This window comes from Tachysurus fulvidraco, chromosome 26 (genome assembly GCF_022655615.1).
Source record: "Tachysurus fulvidraco isolate hzauxx_2018 chromosome 26, HZAU_PFXX_2.0, whole genome shotgun sequence".
NCBI classification, from domain to species: domain Eukaryota; kingdom Metazoa; phylum Chordata; class Actinopteri; order Siluriformes; family Bagridae; genus Tachysurus; species Tachysurus fulvidraco.
Window position 1 is genome coordinate 7,496,562 of NC_062543.1, and position 21,924 is coordinate 7,518,485.

The 21,924-nt window shown below is 38.7% G+C and overlaps 1 protein-coding gene across 1 annotated transcript in view; it reads left to right on the forward strand.

Moving 5' to 3' along the window:
- Nucleotides 1-21,924, forward strand: part of c2cd2l (c2cd2 like) — a 36,792-nt gene that overhangs the window by 3,849 nt on the left and 11,019 nt on the right. Inside the window, exon 3 of the mRNA XM_027165547.2 lies at nucleotides 20,484-20,579. Coding sequence (XP_027021348.2) covers nucleotides 20,484-20,579 — 96 coding nt within the window. The remainder of the gene's footprint in view (nucleotides 1-20,483; nucleotides 20,580-21,924) is intronic.

Below are 21,924 nucleotides of genomic sequence, written 5' to 3' on the forward strand. Positions count from 1 at the left end.
TTCTCCATGTTACATACTCTGTCAGAATTACATCATGTCTCTTGAGGCTGCTCTTATTTACCAAGTGCAATACACAAAGATGGGGGAATAAACTAAAGGAAGAATTAAAAAATGTCACAAAATGAAACAAAATGTGATATATGGAGCAGCTTGCAATTTTTCGGAATTACAACAGATTTGTGCAAGACGAGTCATGTGACTTCATCACAACACACTTTCAGCCAAAGCTGATGCACATGTACAGGTTTCAGGTCAAAGGTGACCTCATTCATAGTGGATGTGGTGGAGTCGATTAAGAATGTTTAATTGCTTTGTCACTTTTAGTCACTTTCCTCTAAGACACACAAGCAAAAATACTCGTTTCATTCAACATTGCAGGGAATAATACTGAAACTGTCCATAGTACGGACATGCGTGTTTCTTAACAGACCCATGTCCCGATATTTGATTCTATTCAAATGATCCTTAGATCACTGCATTTGAGTTTAGTATTCAAAAATATTAGAACATAGTAAAAGAAGAAAATCTACACTTTTTACACTATAATGTTTTTATTTCACTTCTACCTTCAGCCAATTTGTGTCCATGAAAGCTTCAGATTCCTGTTCCTTTGTGGCAGAAATGGAGCCTGACGTGGTCTTATGCGGTTGTAGCTCATCCACATCAAGCTTTGAGCTCAGCATTGTGAAGTCTGACATGCTTTTCTGCTCAACACGGATGTAAAGTGTGGTTGCATTTCTGCCGGATGTTTTTTATTTCTTTCTATGTAAACTATAGACTGCTGTGTGTGAAATTCCCAGGAGATCAGAACTGTCTGAAATACTCACCTGTTGTTTGGCACCACAAACCTTGCCTGGGTCGAAGAAATCACAATCTTTTTTGTACTGATGATTGATGGGAACATGAACTAAAGCATGTAGAAGTGTGTGTATGCATTGCATTGTGAGAATCATAGATATTTACATACTCACATACCGTAGTGTGCACATGATCTTATTTAGCAGATTTCCTGGTCCTGCCCCTGTTTTCACTGATTTGGTGTAATTTGCTTCGCAGTGCAGTCATAGTAATCACACTGCTAGCACCTCACAGATGTTCACACCATGTGTGTTTCATTATAAGATCACAGCCACAGTAAGCAGACTGTGAAGTATGACTCCTTCATGCAAATCAGGAAGATTCTGTTTCTGCTGGTGACACCAGAGGACCTCCGAGATCTGATCGGACACAAGTTCAACTTTTGGGATTCATAACCTGAAGGCATGTGTCATTGATCCCGGTTCAGTGTAAAAGGACCACTGAGCTCAGTCCATAGCCTGGTCAATAGTGTATGAGGTATTTGCCATGTACAAAGGTCTCCTTTGCTATATTTAACTTTGTTTCACTTTGATCTGCGCGGGTACCAACGCTCAGCCCTATAGACTGCTCTGTGGGCAAAGAACGACAGAGTGAGTGATGTTCTTTTCCCTCAATCCTCCACCTTCTCTGTCTTGTCATTGTCTCGTTGTATTTCGTCTCTTTTAGATATCAATCCCCCACCACTGCTTCGATGGACTTTTCTGTGCGGCTGCTATCCAGTGTCATGATGTATGATTATATATAGTCCTCCTATATACGATAAAAGATTTCTTGACATCGTGCTGTAGTTATTTAATCAGTATCTAGTCTTCTGTTAAAGTCGGCTGTAAATTTGATCAGAAACACTAATTTACTTTGTAGCTTTGTGTGTGTTTCTGAATGCCAATTAGCCGTAACAGCTGATTTGTATTTGGTGAGGAACCCAAAACTCCAGGAAAAGCAAAACTGACTGTGCTAAATATAGCAAGAATTATGCCAAAAGACCTTCTTACGGGAAGAAATGCAAGTTCTGTCTGTGCCAATAAAATGACTTGACGTTGTAACAGCACCTGAAAAAGCAAAATTCATTTTGGTTCTTGGTGTCCAGTTTGCTGTCACTACTTCTACATTGCATTTCTGAATAATAGGATGAAAGTGGTATATAACAAAAAGAACAAAAAGCACAAACCAAGATATTAGCGCCAGGATCGCTAAGTACATCAAATGTTTCACTACAGTGCTGCACGAATGATGTATGTTTGTAGGCCAACCCAGAAGTTATCATCACCCATGATTTGTTTTAAAGGCTATGATCAAACTACACCAGTCACATGACTTCAACGTCACCAGCACTAAGCCGCCCATGACACTGTTGATCTAAATTTAAAAACATGATTTTTGAGGATCCACTGTTCATATGTTGGTTTAAACACATGTGAAATGGGGTATTACTGATGTATTGTACAGCATAGAACAAAACCTGAAAATCTCTTGAGCTTGTGTTAACCTCAGGAATGGAACCAAAAACCCATTCAAAAAAACCCATCCATTGACATCAGGATAGTTTAACCCGGAAATGCTGAAATACTAACTTATTTATTGGTTTTAACTCTTAATGTGTTTCAGAATGGTGCTTTCTTTTAGAGACTTTATTCGTTACTTATGCGTTGGAGTCTTGCTTGAATTTAGTAGGTCTTGGTGAATAGTGGGTGAAAACTAATGCTGCCCGACTGCATGTCCCTCCAAACTCTCCTCCACAGGAGAGCAGGATGTAGTACCCAAACCTGTTTAATATTTTACACACTTTAACTGGTATTGGATGAGTCAAGCAAGGGCTTTCTCTTGTCTGGTATTATGATTACAATCATCATGACTATCCTCATGTGATCTTGTCGGCTGATAAACATAAAATGGCGGAAATGTTGACATGTCGGGCTGTCCGTCTGTCAGAAACGACTCGTTCTGAATGCAGCCGGCTGACCTCTGCAGCGATGCTGTCATAAAATATGAGGTGAAGAGATCATTACTTGAAATGTCAGCCTGCGTTACATTCCTGCGCCGGGCCGTTCACAAATGTGCCACTTCAGCAAGCTAGTTCTTTTACCTGGCTGTCAAACTGGTAGTATGTGGAGAGAGGGGGTGGTTATGCAATCCTCATGTCCTCTTAGCTTGTTTGTCCACAGTCTGTGGGATTTTCAGTGACAGAGTGACAGGGCAGGGTTCAGCCAAAAAAAAAAAAACCCCACTTACAAGATTGTGTTTAATTTAAGGGGTGGATTGGAGCCAAGTGCCGAAACAGCACATCAAGTTTTTTGTTGCGTCAAGAGCCGCGATAGATTGTGCAGAACGTAATGCATCGAGCTGTTGTGGAGTCAGGGTTTTTTCTTAATTACTATCCTTTTTCAAAAAGAAGAGTTTTCACATTGCCTGTGTAGGAGTATCTCATGTAAGAACCCTTGTGTTCTGTGATTGGTTCAGTATTCAGGAGGGAGGATGGTATTGCTCTGTTATGTTCGAGCAATATGTCCAAAAGCTTCACAATATGGATAATTTCATATCTTGCCATAATGTGTGTCAAAATATATATTATGTTTTTATTTTATGTTGTTATTCTTACAGAATTACCTCCTTTATTAGGTACGAGCTCCACATCTTTTTATCTGGAATGATACTGTTCTGTGTCGCATGTTGTGGGAAGTTTTAATCTGTTACACTCATCCATGTTTGTTTGTTTTTTTTTTCTGACAGCACACAGTTAGTAGCTCCTAACCCTGACCTTAGTGCCATAAATCAGCTGCTGAAAAGTAGCTTGTGTGCCGATATAGACGATTTAGGAAAGTATAGCTACTGTATGTCGCACATTAACGCATACAAATTAAATACACTGAATTTTCTCATCACAAATACATCAAAAGAAACCGCTTCATGGTTGATTTGTCTAATCCAAGGAAAGGAAAAAATTCCAGGGATCCTGTAAGGCTACACAAGGCTGTCTGGTAATATAAGCAGAAAAGTTTATAGACAATCTCTATCACTCTCTTTACTACTGATCTTTATAAGCGTTACAGAATGAACACATAATGAATTTGTACAGCAGGAACATGTATCAGCAAAGTTCTGGACATACCTTGTCATTGGAGTTCATGTAGATACTTGATTCATGTCGTAATTTCAGCTCTAACGGCAACCTTGCTGTGCTCTGCAAAACCTCTTATTTTAAATACACTGTAAGACCAAACGTGTCGTACATCCATTGCAGAGTTTGTCCTTCTATCTATTGGTAATGATTTGAACTTTGGGTTGTGGTTGTGGGGAGTTTACCACAAGACCATTAGTAAGGTATTGATGCTGGCATTCCAGTTCATTATAAAGTTGTCCATTGGGGTTGAGGTCATTCAAGGTTTTCCATTCCAGTTTTGGCAAACCATGTCTTCATGGACCTCTGATTGTGTGCAGGAGCATTATCCAGTTCCAGACAATTCTGTTCTTCCAGCTTTGTGGCAGCCGTTTGGTGAAGGCCCATGTATGGGTGTGATGGCCAGGTGTCCAAACACCTTTCACCATGTTGTGTATTTCTCAGATCCCGTGCTGTCCATGTTCATCCCAAGACCCAGGAATGAAATTCTGCCTTTCACCTCTGTCTCAAGAAAAATCTGGTGCAGTGGTGACTCAAGCAGTTGAGTCTCTAAGTGTCTGTTGGTCCTTGAGCAAGGCTCTGTATCATGGCTGTCTCTGCGCTCTGACCCAAACCTCCAAATAGTTGGGATATGCAAAGAACGAAGTTCACTGTGTTGTAATATTTATGTGACAAAAATAAAGGCTTCTTTATGGAATAAAAACACTGTCAATAATAATCGTACGTAATTCAAAGCATTTGTGTGTAAATTTTAATTTAGTTGTGCGTAATTGAAAACTATTGTACGTAATTATGTTTTTTGCGGAGTTGGATCCCAAAATCTACGGCCACGACAGTTTACAGACACAACACTTGTTTTCACAACACCTCTTTTTTACACACGAAAACGGTCTGCAAAACAACTGTCAAAAATACGTCATAACCTTCACAGGCATTACTATCCGAGGGAAGATGAATCGATTCCACGAAGTCTGCATTCGCCCCGCCCTCTTTTAAGGGCACCACTGGTGCCGAAATGGCGGGTTAGTTATCACTAATAACAGAGAGAATTTTGTGCTAACACTTTTCCATGGTATGTTGGTAACGAGTGACTATGTAGGAAGTAATAGGTAGTACTGAATTAACACTGAGCTTAATACTACTAACTAATATGGAAGCAAGATGAACTAAGCAGTATAAGTAATAGCACATTCAGGACAAAGGTAATTCTTTATTTGGTATTCAATAATTACCAAATAAAAATATCCTGATTAAGAACTACTTGCTAATTATGAAAAATTAATAAAGAACCACTTAATTACTAATCACAACAGTTCATCTTGCTTCCATATTAGTTAGTAGTATTAAGCTCAGTGCTAATGCAGTACTACCTATTACTTCCTGCATAGTCACTCGTCACCAACAGACCATTATTTTTAATTTTTTTTTTTTTTTTTTTTTTTTTTATTAACAAAAAGCACCAACATACAAAACTCTCATTGGGGAATACATGTGTATATACAATACAAATGTTGTCACTGTACAAAAGATTTTTTTTTAAAAAGAACAAAGAGTAAAAAAAAAACAATAATAATAAATAAAGGGGAGACACTTAAATACACAAATAAAAAAAGGCTAAAGAAGGTAGAAAACAAATATCTAGAACAGTACATAAGGAGAGACTCATCAAAATAGTAGTTTCCTAGATATGTCACTATACATTTTCCTTGCAATTTTAGTAGATTTGATCTTTAGTGAGGGGAAAAAACAGTTTAAAGTCATTCATAAACCATACAAAAGAAGGCTTAGAACACTTCCACTTACTGCAATGAATATGATATTTACCCATCATAATAATCATATTGAGTAAATCAGATACTGATGAATCTATATTGTCCATATAAAAGAGTATGTGTGACAGGTTGAAAGTAGGGATATTATCCAGCTTAAGTGACAGCCAATTGTGTATCTCAGACCAGAAGCTGTTAGATACAGGGCAAAAAAAAGAACATGTGTTCCAGAGTCTCATCAGCCACCTCACAAAAAACACAAGGGTCTTCAAATTTAAATCTTCTTCTAAGAAAGTCAGCGACCGGATATATCTTATAGATTATTTTAAAGTGGGTCTCATTAATTTTTGGGGAATTGGGCCATTTAATGAAATTAAAATGTGATTTTTCTATGGACAATGTATCCATGTTTAGAATGTACACACGATCCTCTGTTGTAACCAAATAACAATACTGTATAGATTTCAAAGCATCACTAATAATAAATTTATTATTACATTTATTGTGAAATAAAGTGCAATCACTAATAACTAAATTTGCTAGTGTTGGTAAGGGTCTTGTAGTTGCATTTAGCAATGTGTTTTGAGTTAACTGTAATAACAGTGCAGGTATTGCTTTACAGATCATATTGTATTTTCTATATGTACTGTTCAAATTATATTTGTCTAGGAAGGCTTTGTAATCCAAAAGGATACCCTTGTCATCTATAATCTCATTCACAAAAACAATTCCCTTTTCATACCAATCATACCTGAACAGTGATTTACTATTGATAATAATGACCCTATTGTTCCATAAGGTAGATCCATGAGGAGAAAAGTTATGGGTAAATATAATTTTCCAATATTGGAGAACTTGTTTGTGGAATTTTGACAACATAACAGGAATTTTGGTCACCTCAAAATCACAATGCAAAAGAAAATCAAGCCCTCCTACTTGTTTAAATAGATCTCTAGGTATGTGAAACCACATAGAATCTGGTTGTGATAGATATGTTTTAAACCAGTTAATCTTGAATGTCCCAAACATTGCTTCAATATCCAATGCTTTAATACCACCCAAATCATAGTCTTTAACCAGCTGTGATTTCTTAAAATAATGAGTTTTGTTTTTCCACAGAAATTGGAAAATGATCAAATTAGCTTTCTTAACATTAACTGTAGAAACATATAGAGACTGGCATGGATAGATTATTTTGGAAATACCCTCAGATTTAGACAGAGTGACTCAAACCAAAAATACCAAATACCAAAAGAACCAAAAATAGTGAGATCTCTGGTAAGCCAGCGGCTTAAAGATTTCCTCATATCTATTAACTGGTTAGAAAAGTTAACGTCTTCTTTTCTAATAGCATTTTTAGATAAAACTATTCCTAAATTTTTCACTTCGTCTGTAACCTCAATTGAAGAGATAATAGAGTCTGTTGATGAGAGAATGGGAAGTAGCTCACATTTTCTAATATTAAGGGTTAATCCTGAAGCTTTAGAGAAAATCAAGACTGAATTTAGGGCAACATCAACCATGAATTTATTCTTGAAAAGGATTGCTGTCGTCTGCAAATTGACTAATTTTAAATTCCTTGTCAAATATTGAGATACCATGCAAATCAGGGTTATGATTAATGTGCAATATAAGTGATTGAGTGGCTAGAATAAACAGTTTGGGAGAAATATACAGAATTACAGAATACAGAACTATATGTCAGTATAAAACATCTTAATTATTTTACAAAAATTACTCTCAAAACCTAAAATATCTAAGATTCCAAATAAAAAAGTATGTTCAACAGTATCAGTATGCCTTGTAAAAGTCAAGAAATAAAATAAAAATCATTATTTTAAAGTGTTAGCACAAAATTCTCTCTGTTATTAGTGATGACTAACCCGCCATTTTGGCACCAGTGGTTTAAAAGAGGGCGGGCGCATGTGGACTTCGTGGAATCGATTCATCTTCCCTCAGATAGTAACGCCTGTGAACGTGATGGCGTATTTTTGACAGTTGTTTCGCAGACCGTTTTTGTGTGTAAAAAAGAGGTGTTGTGAAAACAAATGTTGTGTCTGTAAACTGTCATAGTCGTACATTTTGGAGTTGTATTTGAACAAACACACAAAATCTCGTACCTGTAAACTGTCGTGGCCGTAGATTTTGGGATCCAACTCCGCAAAAAACCTAATTACGTACAATAGTTTTAAATTACGCACAACTAAATTAAAATTTACACACAAATGCTTTGAATTAGGTACGATTATTATTGACAGTGTTTTTATTCCATACTTCTTCTGCTTCCTCTTGCAATCTTGCAAAGGAATCTCCTCAGGTATTTTGAGATAATACCTTCAAGGTTAAAAGTGGATTTAAAAAATGATTAGCTAAATTCATCAGGTTTTATCTGTACATGTTGCTGGTTAAAAAAATTGCATGTCAAAATATTAACATTCTTACTTTTAATGTTTAAGATTTCCTGAATCTTTGAATGTATGGATGAATATCTCAGTTTCCATGAAGCTAAATGTTGCTCAGACTATAAATTGGACAGGTCCTTAGAGATTCTTCCTTCTCTGTCGCTTACAAAATGAGGTTTAATGTATGAGGTTCCCATTTTGGGAGCTTTGACCTACAATCTGTATCCTGATCTTATATAAAAGCCACCAGATTGAGGTTTGTGTTGAGGTGTATGTCACCATAGGCTTAATAATGGAAAGTGGAAAGAATATATTGTTTACACGTATTAATAATGTTTCTCTGAAATGAGCGTTGAAATATGCAGCTATATTATGTAAGTGAAATGAACTACTTATTCTTTACTCTCGCAGTAATGGTCTAAGTATGAGACTGATGAAAGCAACTCTTCTTCATCAAAGCTGTACTTATTCTATAAGTTTCCAAAACTGGATAACACAGTGTAAGTGATTTACTCAAATGCTCACTAAGGGTTTGTTGTGTCCTTGCGCTGTGTATGGCGGTGCTATGATGATTACACATAACCACAAATTCTCTCCCCAAGGAAAAGTGATAAGATGAAATATACAGATTTAGAGTTTCATTTGCGAATACATTTGACTGAAGAGTTCATAAAGGAGATCTATAAAAATATGATCAGAGAGAATGTCTATTGACTGCTCAAAGTCGTTTAAAGAGAAATGTCTTGAACTTCCTGCATCACTTTAGCTGTAAATGGAGATTACATTGAGGGGGAAAAGAACGCTAGTATTTACTACACTTGCTAGAGCAATATTGTCATTATCGATTTTGATTATATAAACACACATCGAGCATCTTGCAGGTTGTTAAAATGATGCACTCGTTTGATCAATAAGAAAACAGACTTTAAAGTTTGCAGACTGTAAAATCTCGCCGGGTCGATTCGTACGTGCCAGGGCCGCTGTGTTGTTTTACAGCACCAAGATGTGATGTGTGAATCAGCATTAAGTGTTGTCAAAACTTCTTCAGCTGTAACAAATATTTTGTTGTTGTTGTTTTACTGCCAAGACCACACTACAGGCATTTACGAGTTCACATTTTGTTTCCCCCTTTATCTGGTGCCAAGACACCGGTCTCCAAGCACTTACTATGCAGCCAAGATAAATAGCTACCCAAGGCTAAGCCACACAGTGCTTTCTGTCTCAGTGGAAACCCTAATACATTTGTAATTAAATCCACCTGACCGGAAAAATCCTGCTACATGGACTGGTGTGTGTGTGTGTGTGTGTGTGTGTGTGTGTGTGTGTGTGTGTGTGTGTATCCGAGCTTGTAATATGGGAAAGTTACAGCTTAGCCACCTGTCAGCAAAGTTGGAGAAAACTGACACCTGGCTTGTGTCCTCGGGCCATGGTGACCACCTTTTTCAAAAGTGAACAACTAGCCATTTTTCCTTTCCTGACCTTCAGACTTGATTCATTCATTCTGGCAAGGGATTAATACGGACCTGTTCATCCGGTTAGTGTTATTAGCTGGACAAACAGTGTAGTCACTGAAGCACTGCCTTTTACAACACACAGTTATAGCTTAAAGGGATCTGGACGATTCCTGACAGTCGATAATTGTTAAATTATAAATAAATTCTATATAAATTGTAAATTCGAGAATGCACGTAGAGAAAAAGAGAACGCGTTCATGCCTTTCATAATCTGTCGACTCTCATGATGCTCATAGAGCTAAGAAACGATTTGTACGCACGATGCGAGTGGAGGCATGACGGCCAGGAAGAGGTGAAGAGGTCACATATGAGCGTGTGTATGTGTGTGTGTATGTGTATGTTTAAAGGGAATTTGCCTATGGTGGGTAGTCGCTGGATTTGGCTACACAGCCCAGGCAGCACTTCCTTACTTCCATTTTAAACCCACAACAGTTCCTGTAATCGCAGTAAGTAGAAATAGAAGGCCTACGTCTTTCAAATTTAGAGTATTTCTGTACATAAATTTTTAGATGAACATTTTGCTTAAGATGATCGTTAGATAATCAATACAGAATACACTAAAGAACGATCCACCGATTTTGCAATGTGTGAACGATAAAGACACGATGCATGACAAATGATTACACTAGCTTTGCAGAGATGCTCTTAATATCCAGTTAAACATTCCATAACATTCCATTTCGATCAAAACAAACGATTTACTAGACTCTGATGCGTTCTGTGCCGGTCAGATTGAAATGGTAAAGTTCAGCTACTATAAGAGGTGACCGAGGTGCAATGTACAGTAGGCGATCCAACAGAGGTGAAATAGTGGTTCTTTTGCAATGAAGCACATGGTCGTTAAGCGGCTTTCGCTCTCCTCTTATTCACACACACACACACACACACACACACACACACACACACACACACACACACACACACACACACATGGTCTCTCCCAGTAATCTAGGGATTTGGCAGAAGGGATAGACGCAGCTGGTTATGTGTTACTATGTCAGCAGAAGGACATCCTTATGAGTGCTGATAAGCATGCCTACACAATCACAATACACATACACACACACTATGGTGTGAGACAAGTCTGAATCTGTCTCACACCAAATCTTTTCCTGCCCAAAACACCTTCTAAGACATCTTCCCTGTTTGTTGTTTGGATAAATATTTAATTATAAAACATATGGTCTGTGCTTCATATATTACAGAGCTACATCAGTAAGCTCTAGATCAGATACAGATCATATTCATTGTGCTGTACTTATCAGAGTTTGGGTTAGAGCTATAACAAACATGTATTAAATGCATAAAACAGACAAGCTTGCTATATAATTAGAGAAACTAAGTCGGTGGAAGTAGATAAGGCTAGACGAGACTAAGAGAGAATAATCACGAATATGAAACATCATTGCTAAAGAACAATCAGGATTACTGGGTAAAATGTAATACACACTTATGCTAGTGTACACACAGTGCTCTTCTCAAAGCTCTCTAAAGGCCCATCACTGTTTAGGTAGATTTATAGTGCATGTAAACAGACCAATGAATTTCAATTTCTGCAGATTTTTTTATACTTAAACACATTTATTTAGAAAATATATAAAATGAGCGATTAATTCTGATGTAAAGGTGGACAGATCAGTCAGGTGAGCCGCTGGCGGAGCACGGTACGGAACCCGAGACTACCTGTAGGACGTGAGTTTCATTGCACTGCGACTGTGCTGTGATTGCCATGAATGTATTTGAATGCAGCTTGTACTTTGGTCTGCACTTGTTCATGAAGTAAAGTGGAATTCTCATGTGTTTTTCATGACATTTATTAGTTTCCACAGCACACAATAGTACCAGGAGTGGCAGGGGAACCTTGTTGGGACACAGAAGAAGTGAGAGCCCTCTCATCGAATGAAAACCAGAACATTGGGAAAGGATTTGATGTGCCAAATTTGGCATTTGCCTCTAGGCTTCTTCCTTCACCTCATCCATGGTTGTGCTATTACTCTGTACCTGAGCCAAAAGGATTATCTTTATGGCTCGGACTCTGAGCTCTGTAGATGACAAGGATCATCACGACAAAGCACGGATACACACTAATGCGATAAAGACCTAGGTGGTGTATTATGCTGAGTGGCCGTTTTCTCGAAAATATCTGATTATGATTATCATTATTGTTACCTTCATATTTCTGACACAATATATCCAGATCACAGGCTGTCCAATGCGATACAGTGTATTGTTCACTCCATTTGCCGTAACCAACCACATATATATTTCTTTATACGAGTCGCTGTAGTTTTTTTCCCACCATCATTTGCTCCAGATTCATCTATCTTCCATGGTCCAACTGCAAGGGTCAGCCAGCTAAAACCAAGCATTCACTATCACGCCCATGTAGACTAGCGAACACCAGCATCAGATTGAGCTACAGGAGCACTTGACACAAATTGGTGAAGATTCCGTGCAAGCTACAGATACGGGGATAATGTTCATCCATCATCCGTACATCCTTCTATCTGTCAATCCATTTTCTGCACTGCTTATCCTATACAGGGTACCCTGAGCAGAAGACATGAGGCACAAGGCTGGGGATACACTGGGCAGGGTGGTAGAACTTTGCAGGGAACCATCCTATATAATTTCACACACATGTTAACGAACTAAGGACAGTTTACCACACATGTCCTTGGACAGTTAGAAGGAAACTGGACTATCCAGAGGAAACCCTTGAAGCACGTGTAGAAGATGCACCAGCACAGAGAATCGAACGCCCTAACTCAGTGGCACCAGTGTATCATGAGCTCCATGAGGAGATCATTTCTGCACAAATTTCATTTGTATGCATCATCTATGATGTCATCTTATTTTCCAAGCACCGGTGGATTATAGGTCATAATTAAGCCACCTCTAGCTTAACATCCACACCCAGATATCATTTCTGAAAAGTGTAAATGCTGCAAAACCAGCTGGTAAAAAGACTGGAATGTAAGTAATAGCTGGCACTCGGGTGTGAATGTGACTAAGCATGGGTGTAGCATCTCCATTCACCAGGATCGAAGTACAAGAAGGTGGTTACAGCTCCAGTCTGTGAAACTTGAAGCACTACAGTTTATCGAAAGCCATTCCTGGTGTATTTTAGAGGTTCGGTCTGTCGGACATTTTAAAAGCTAAGGGGTTTGAATAAAAAGACAGCCTTGCTTTGCAGATTTTCACTACTTTATGACATAACAGCATGGTCCTTACATCACAGCACCACTCTAGCAGTGATTGTCATCATCAGAGTACTCTTCTTTTGCATACAGTCAAACCCTTCCGCATTTCCATTAGAGGTTTGCATAGCAGCTGCCAAACCCTTCCTCACATTTTCTTATCAGAGATATCTGAAATAAACAATTATTGCTGAAAAATGAGATGAAAAAGCACAATATTTTAAAAATGTTTGACCAAAGCAGATTTGTAGAACTGAATAAGGTTTATTGGTGTGTGTGAGAGAGAGGGGGGGGGGGATGGGGAGAGATGCGGAGAGAGAGAGCGAGAGAGCGAGAGGGGACATGGGGTATTTATGCATGTCTGACATGACAGCGTTCCTTGCATCTCTGAAAGTGACAGTTGATATTTAGTTGCCACATCTCACACCCACCCCTGTATCCAACCAGATATGACAATCTTTAATAAAGGATTTCCAAACATATCTTGGGGTATTTTTAACACATTTTAACAAAAAAATGGCACAACGTTAACTCAAAATAAGCACAGGAGACAGATTCAAGCAGACAAATTCTAAATCTTCACAGTCTGGTAGCTTTGCTATAGGCCTTACTGTGATATACTGCAGACATTTTTTTAAAGAGAACTGTGACTCGTATCAAAATATGGTCTAATTTTGCCAATTAGGCAAAAAAAAACAAAAAAAAACCTAATGCAGCAACAAGACAAAGTGTGATAGAAAGGCAGAAATGAGAAAGCTTTGACCTTGAGCTCAGTCCTTTTCCAGGCGAGTAACTAGGTTGCCAACACCAAGAGACATTTAGTACACCAGAGGCATGACAATGTGCCGTCCTCTCGTTTCATCTTATACACACACTCCCATGCAAAGGCGACCCTTCTGAAAATAGCCCTAGGCTTGAGGACCGAGGAATACAAGCACCGAACAGTTGGACACTGATCCAGAATAGCTTAGGCACGAGAGAAACACCGGATACATTTAATCATCGAAAGCAGGGAACACTGGTGTTTGCCATGAGCATACACAAGCAAATAGTGTCTGTGGTGTGTGACTTTAGCTGCATAAGTTCCAATAAAAAAGGCAGATCATAATAATACACTCAATGCTTTATTAGGAAAACCTGTACACCTGTTTATTCATGTAGTTATACAGACAGATAATCATGAAGCAGCATCGCAGGGCATAGCATCTTACAGATACAGGTCAAGAGCTTCAGTGGATGTTGACCTAAAATAATCAGAATGGAGGAAATGTTATTTTCGTACCTTTGGCCATGTTTTGTTAACAATGTTGATGATTTCAGAAGCTGCTGGATCATCTTGGATTTTCACTTTTCACACACAAGTGTGTAGAGTTTGTAAAAAAAAACAAAAAACAAAACAGTTCCACTGTTGTTCCTACAACAATTCCACTGAGATCTTTGTTGGAAACGTCTTGTTGATACTTGGTCGAAGGTCTACAGCCAGACTGTATCGACTGACAGAAAGTTCATTTAGGATCCAATTCTTTAAGACTAGAACAGGAATCTGAAGCTAAAATGAGCACAGGCTAAACCAAACTGGACAGATAAAGGTCACAGTAGCATCAAGATGCCTGATGCTTCTCTTTTTCTGTACCTGCATGCAGATGGAACGATCAGAATTTGGCATCAACAGAATACATCTATTGACCCTGTCTGGTGGTGGTGATTGAGGTGTAATGGAATAGGGAAAGTGTTCTTGGACCCCTGAATACCAGTCCTGCATCATTTAAATGCTACAGTCCATTTGGGTATTGTTGCTAGCCATATGCATACCGTATTTTATGCACTATAAAGTGCACCGGATTATAAGGCGCAGTCTGAATTACGGGGTCTATTTCCGTACTTAATCCATAAATAAGGCGCACCGTATTATAAGGCGCATGCTAAAACATCATACGGTCTACAAAAAAAGGTAACAGGAGCAAAACAGTGAGTTTAGTTGAACTTTATTCTACTATTGATGTTGAATTCTTTCGCAGCTGTTCTATTCCCATTTACAACCGCGTAACTGATAGCCTGTAGTTTGAATTGTGCCTCTTAAGCATGTCTCTTCACTGGTGCCATTTTTGGGGGATACCTACCGGAGGCGTGGTGGAGGTAAGCGTACCTACTGTACGTATTACGTAATGTTCTCGGATTGGTTTATCACTGCCAGCGTACGTAGTGTACTGTATGTATTACATCCCTGTGTCAGAGGGAAATGGTCCGACATTCAATCAAACGGAGCGCTTACCAAAGTCGCACAACAACATTTTTACAGATTTTTGGAACTCAGTGCACACATAAGGCGCACCGGATTATTAGGCGCACGGCCGATTTTTGAGAAAATTTAAGGCTCTTAGGTGCGCCTTATAGTGCGGAAAATACGGTACTATTATGGCTATAACTTACCCATCTTATAATGGCTACCTCATAAAGCACATCACAAAGTCAACTCAAACTGTGCTTCGGTGTCCCCGCCAGTCACCAGCTTCGAATCCATATTGCAATGTTTGGGATGAGGTGTAACTCAAGATTCGCATCATGAACATGCATTGTGATCTGCAATTTATGCGATCTGCAGGTTTATGTGTTACAACCATGACAACAAGGACCATAATATCCAATGATTTGTGGAATCCATGGTGCAATGAATTGCAGCTGTTTAGAGCACAAAGCTCTGGGCAATGCTCAGTATCAGTATGGTGTTCCTTATAAAGTGGCCAGTCAGTGTATATTTAAGATTTTGCCATCGTTTATCACAGCCATGCTGGCATTCAGTATAACTATGATTGAGAATGTGATATAGTTTTTCCACAGCAGTTTTATAAACAAGAAACTAATATTAAGTGGTATTTTACAGTAGTGAGACCAGCTAAGCTGTATGGGACTGTAGCAGTGAGGAAAAGACATGAGGCAGAGATGAGGATGTTCCGGTTCTCTTTAGGAGTGACGAGGATGGACAGGATTAGGAATGAGCACATCAGAGGGACAGCTCAGGTCGGCTGTTTTGGGGACAAGGTCAGAGAGGCTAGATTGAGACGATTTGGACATGTACAGAGGAGGGAGATGGTTATATTGGTAGAAGGATGTTGGAGAGCTGCCAGGTAAGAAGTCAAGAGGAAGGACAAAGAGGAGATGTATGTACTGTATGTGTTGAAAGAGTAAATGGTAAATGGTGCGAGAGTAGAGGATGCCAAAGATAGAGTTAGGTGGAAACGGATGATTCACTGTGTCAAATTGGCTTCACATCTCCTTTTTCATCTGCATCTGAATTATGTCACTATTTCTCCCGTAGTAATAGTGTTAGTCAAATCAAGCTAAAGTTTTATAAACACAGGCAAGCTTGAAAAGCATTTTACCAGAAAACTTTTCAATTCCGTTTCTACTGCAGTTGCACAAAACTACACAGGAAGCACAGTAAGACATACTTACTTGTCATTACTCTGTGTTGAGTGCCTTGTGAATGTCACAGTGAGAAAAACGTTACAACACCTCCAGCCACACCAACCGTTATTACACCATTTTGCTTGTCTCCCTGCGTATCGCTAACATTAATCAGTGGCCTGTTTAGCAACCGAGCAATAAAAATGCAGCAGCTGTGGGTCTAAAATCCACTTTACTGTGATACGTTACCTTTGTTAGCAGTGAACACAGCATGGTCTGTGGTGTGTGATACAGTTTTTGAAATGTATTAATAAACTATCGTTATATTTACTGTTATGGAACGTTTGTGAGACAAGTTCTAGCAGTTAGAAACGGTCGCTCCTTCACCATCGTCACCTGTATACTCTTTCTTACAGTTAATAGGAGAAAAAAAACATCAGCTGGTCGTGTTATTGAGAAATCAGAAAGCACAAAAACTCAAAAATCTGTTTTGAAAACTTTCTGACTGGTTTAGTGTCAGAAAACTTCACCCTATCAACAATTATAAAAAAAAATTAGGTATTCTTTTATTATTATTTTTTTTATTATTAAATAACATTTTAACTCGTGCTTGTTATTAGTTTTAGATTATATGGATCGTCCAAAGTTCTTGTGCCTGGGAATGAGGATGAGCTGTTACTATAGAAACAAGAACCTAATACAACAAGTGCATTTACGTTACAGCTGGATTTGACAGAGCTGCTGTTACAGAAAAATAAAGAAAATTTTCTGACTTGAGAATTTGACCACAGGGTTGTGGCATAAACACGGTAACTGTCCGAGCTTTCTAAAACGATTGTGATTAGTATGATGTGTAAAGATTGTTGTTGAAAGATGCAGTGTGTTAAAGAGTGTTGAGAGTGAGTGTGGAAACATGGAAGGTGGTATGTAGTAGCTGTGTATGCGAAATGTCCTGCTTTTTACTGTCATCTGTTTACTGCACTGAACATGTCCTCTGGGCACTTGCATGACTCACAAAAATACACAGAGACAGGATCTCTCTCTCTCTCTCTCTCTCTCTCTCTCTCTCTCTCTCTCTCTCTCTCTCTCTCTCTGTCTCTCTCTCTCACTCTCACTCACACTCTCTCTCTCTCACACACACACACACACACACACACACACACACACGGTCACCAGAGACATTTCTCTGAGGGTGATATGAAACACTGAGACTGGCTCAATGAACTAATAATAATGATGGTGTAGTATAGTGTATTATAAGTATCCAGAGCGTGCCTAGGCTGCTGTGTGGGAATTTATCCAAAAAGGGTGTGTGTGTGTGTGTGTGTGTGTGTGTGTGTGTGTGTGCAGACATCAGTAATTACATAACCCTGAATATGTGCCACATGCTGGTGATAAATGTGTGGCCAGAAGGTCAAAATACACCAGCTTCATCAATCAGTTGCCTAAATGTATCAACAGTTAGAGTCTGTGCAAGTGTACACTCCTGTGATATCTATGATGCACACAGCATATAAAGAATCACAGCGTTACAACCTAAAAAAACTAATTTAATATATAGACTAATATAAGCCGCTCATAAAACTCGACCTAATAAGAAATCTCCTAAACCTGTTAACCATATTGATCGATTTATCGTTATACTCTTCAGACATTCAGATTGGCATTTAATTTTTCTGTTTGTGTTGCCGATGATGCCAAAGGGATTAGCTTCAGGTGCTCTTAGCTCGGCTTGCAATGTCAGCACTATGGCTTTGTTGCTAATGTAAACACGTTTCCCTGCTCAAACATGACTACAATTCAATATGAATGTTTATGTGGATGTTTTTAAATTTTTAGAATTTGTCTTAACATACTGGAGATTGGACTTTTTTTTTTAGTGTTGCCGCAAGTCTGATATAAAATTAGTCAGGACATTGTTAGCGTTTAGAATGAGAAATTAAAGATCCTTATCTGAGTACTTGGGGCATCTCAGAGAGGAGAAATGAGTTTGATGTCACCTTTTACTTTGAATACATTTGTGTAAAGAAAATAAACAAAAAATGGTTTTGGACTTTTTCTATTGAAAATCTTGGCCCTAGTAGGTTAGTTAAAATGATAAACACTTAAGAACTAAAAAAATTCATTCAGAACGACTGTGGAATCTGACACAAATTCCATTTTAGCCTCATGGACAGAAAGTTAAAAAGCATGACGTGTACAGAATAGAATGAATAAATATCTCAAGGTAAACAGGTTAAACCAGTTCAATAGGGCTGGACAATAAGCTGATATAATATCCTTATTGTGATAAATGATGTCATAATACAGTTTTTGGAGTTATTTCCAGTATCATAATATTGTTTTCTAACATTTCTGAAAGCAATTTCAAGCTCTGATTTGAAGCACATGATATTCCAATGACAGATCGCGGAGTCATGAGCTCTTCGCCACGCCACTTAAATATATTCAAAATATATCGCACATCGTTTTAGCGCTTATCAGCTGATCCAAGATCAGTCGTTTCTTCTGATCAAGGGTCAAGGCTTGGCTAGAGGAATCATGTACTGAATCAACTCTTTCCGTACATGACGTAACGTTTTATTACAGCAACGTTTTCTACTTCAGCACCCAAGTGCATTTCATTCCAATAACAAAACATTTCATTCATGAATCTGGTTTGAGAAATCTGTGCACACTGTGACAGCTTGAGGTCAGGGGATGGGGAGAGGGAGAGAGGAGGGGCAGCAGCTAATGAGAGAAATGAACAGACGGTGCTCATAAAACATTCTTCTGTCCTATTAAAGATTAAATGTTAATTACCATACGAGTCAGATTTCTAGCCAGCAAATACTAATTTGTAAAGTGGCTGATAGACTGTGCTGCAGTAGTACTCAGCTTTGTAAAATGTGCTCTGCAGCAGCTCTCGCTCTCTCAGAGAATCTTTGAATGTTGACATACAATTTTTTTCTTCTTGTGTTTTTTTTCTACTGTATTTAGAGATTAGCACATCTCCCCATTTCACCAACTGTATAAATGTCACCTTTCTGTCACCTCACACATATTGACCGCAACTCCGTTATCAGCTGAGGGGAAAAGTTACTGATGAATAATTTTACATTTATTATTTATATGTAGACCAGAATTGTTAGGAATTTCATCATTAGTTTCATACATTTTAATGCACTAAATAAAACTAAATCAAGGCCTGGGTGAAAAAAAGGGTAATTTTCTGTCCTCAACATTAACCTTACACACCTCACCACATCTCATGACACACCTCATCACAGTGCACCACATCACACCAAACCTCCAAACACCACCCCACTCACCAGAACCAACCTCCACACACCTCACCTCACGCGTTACACACCTAATCACACCTCTACACACCTACCCTCACCCTTTACACACCTCTACACACATCCACACACCACCCCACTCACCAGAACCTCCACACACTTCACATCACCTCTACCCACATCCACACATCGCCCCACTCACCAGCACAAACCTCCACACACCTCACCACACCACACCTCATCTCTACACACATGCACGCACCAGGTGTTAGAATACTGATCGTATGGTTGTGAGTTTGAATTCCAGATCCACCAAGCTGCCACCGCTGGGCCCCTGAGCAAGGCCTCTGTGATGAGTGCATGATGTAACCTCCAAGCAGTATAGTCAGGGTTACACATTAAACAAGCTTATGTCTGTATGTTGATTGCACCGAAGCAAATAACCCATTTATAGGTCATTCAAATTTCTAAAGAGGGATTTCATCTTGAGGTGCCATTTTCTTTGGTTTCTTTAGTCTGAGGTCAGTTACAGGTTTCAGTTGAATGCAGCATAAAACAGCTCTTTGGCTCGTTTCGCTTCACAGGAAACTTGCAGCCATAGGCAGCTTCAGTTATTGCTTGGATGGAGTGATGCCCTGGGTTTTGGATTTGCTGACCAATATTTTTGGCTCAAAGCACTAGCAGGTGTGTCTGCAGAGAGAGATGGTTATGTAGCATGTAATGTCTGTTATTTATTATGTAATGGCTCATTAAGATGTAGAGTGTGCTGATGGAGAGGGTTATTGATGAGTGGAAGTTTGTAAATACTAAATTATGTTGTACATCATTGTACTATCACTGTAGTAACCTTTTTATGATCCAGAACAAAAGTTATTTGGTAATATTTGCTTTCTTGCTGATCACATGCTTTCTGTCTGTTTCTGTCTCTCATCATCCTAGAGCTCAATTCAGATCACCTTCGACGATAGCGTTCAGCTCCCCGTTTCCGCATCCATCGAGCATGTGACCTGCTCAGACCAGTCAGCACACAGCATGGTAAGGCAGCAATCTCTCTTTATGGCAGTGGTTATGTCACATAATGCTGCATTCACACGTCAACAGTGATGCAAAACAAGTGATGACTGCAGCAAAACCCAACTAGACATCAAGGGTCGTTATGCTGACGGAGCATGGTAGAGCTTTATACTGAGTACATGCTATTATAACTTCATGGAAAGGAGATGTGGCTTCCTGCTCAGGTCGGGTAAAGAATGAAACACAGCAGCACATACTGTTGTGAAGAAAATAATCCATGCTTGGGTGGAGTGACGAACTTGAACTTTCGAGGTTATTTTCCAATAACAGCACAAATTGAAGTATTATATTACTCTAATATTGTCAACAGTTACAACGTTTAATATATTAATGAACATTGTCACACTTTTAAAAGCTTACAGTCTATATTAAACGTTACTGTAATACTGTTTAATGTCTGCACGTCACATTACTTCCTTCCTCATTTACAGTACAGCAGGAATAAACAGTAGCTTCTTCTTCTTTCTCTTAAAGTTATTAAGACATTAAATGCAGCTTATCATGTTACCAAGAAACCGGAAAAGCGACTTCTACAATGGCAGAAAACTTACCATTACCAAGCTCTGACGCTGAAGCCTCCTTCCATGAATGTTCGATAAAACATGAAAGGTCTTTTTAAGGCACTCACCAAATATCCCTTCTTCATCTTACTGCTGACATATGAACACATCAGAGTATTAATTTCATGTAATGATCTTGTATTTGTTGTCTTGTGTTTAATCATTTTGTGTGTCGCACCAATGCGGTTCAGATCAATATTTGACACTATATTTTTGGAAAATCTATTCAGTTCAAAGTTTGTGTTATTACTTGGCATGGCATTTGGCATTATGTAGTTGCAGCAGCTGAGTCTAGAGTTGCATCACAACATGTTGGAGGGTATATGTACAATCTAAGAGAATGAAACCCTTGAATTAGTTCTTTCACACCCATTTGGCATCAGAAGGGACACAATGAAGTGTCACATGACCTCACTGTCAATATGTTTGTTCCTTGAAGGCCCAGAGTAAACAAAGCTAAACAAACGGCAGCATTAAGACTAATGAACCATTAAAACAAGTCCTGGATGAAGTTCTTGAAACTTGAAGATATTGATCATGGTTTGCTTTAAAAAATAATACCATCTTGTAGTGCACCATTAATGGAAATAATATAGCAGAACTGTGACTCCAAAAGAAAGCCTTTCACTAAAAAAAAGTGACTGGGAATGATCCATAACTCGGACGTAAAAGTTGGCCCCAGCCCTTTTTAAAGCCTTAGGAAATCCTGTTTAGAGTTTGCCTAAGGTATGTTAAAGGTTCAGCAA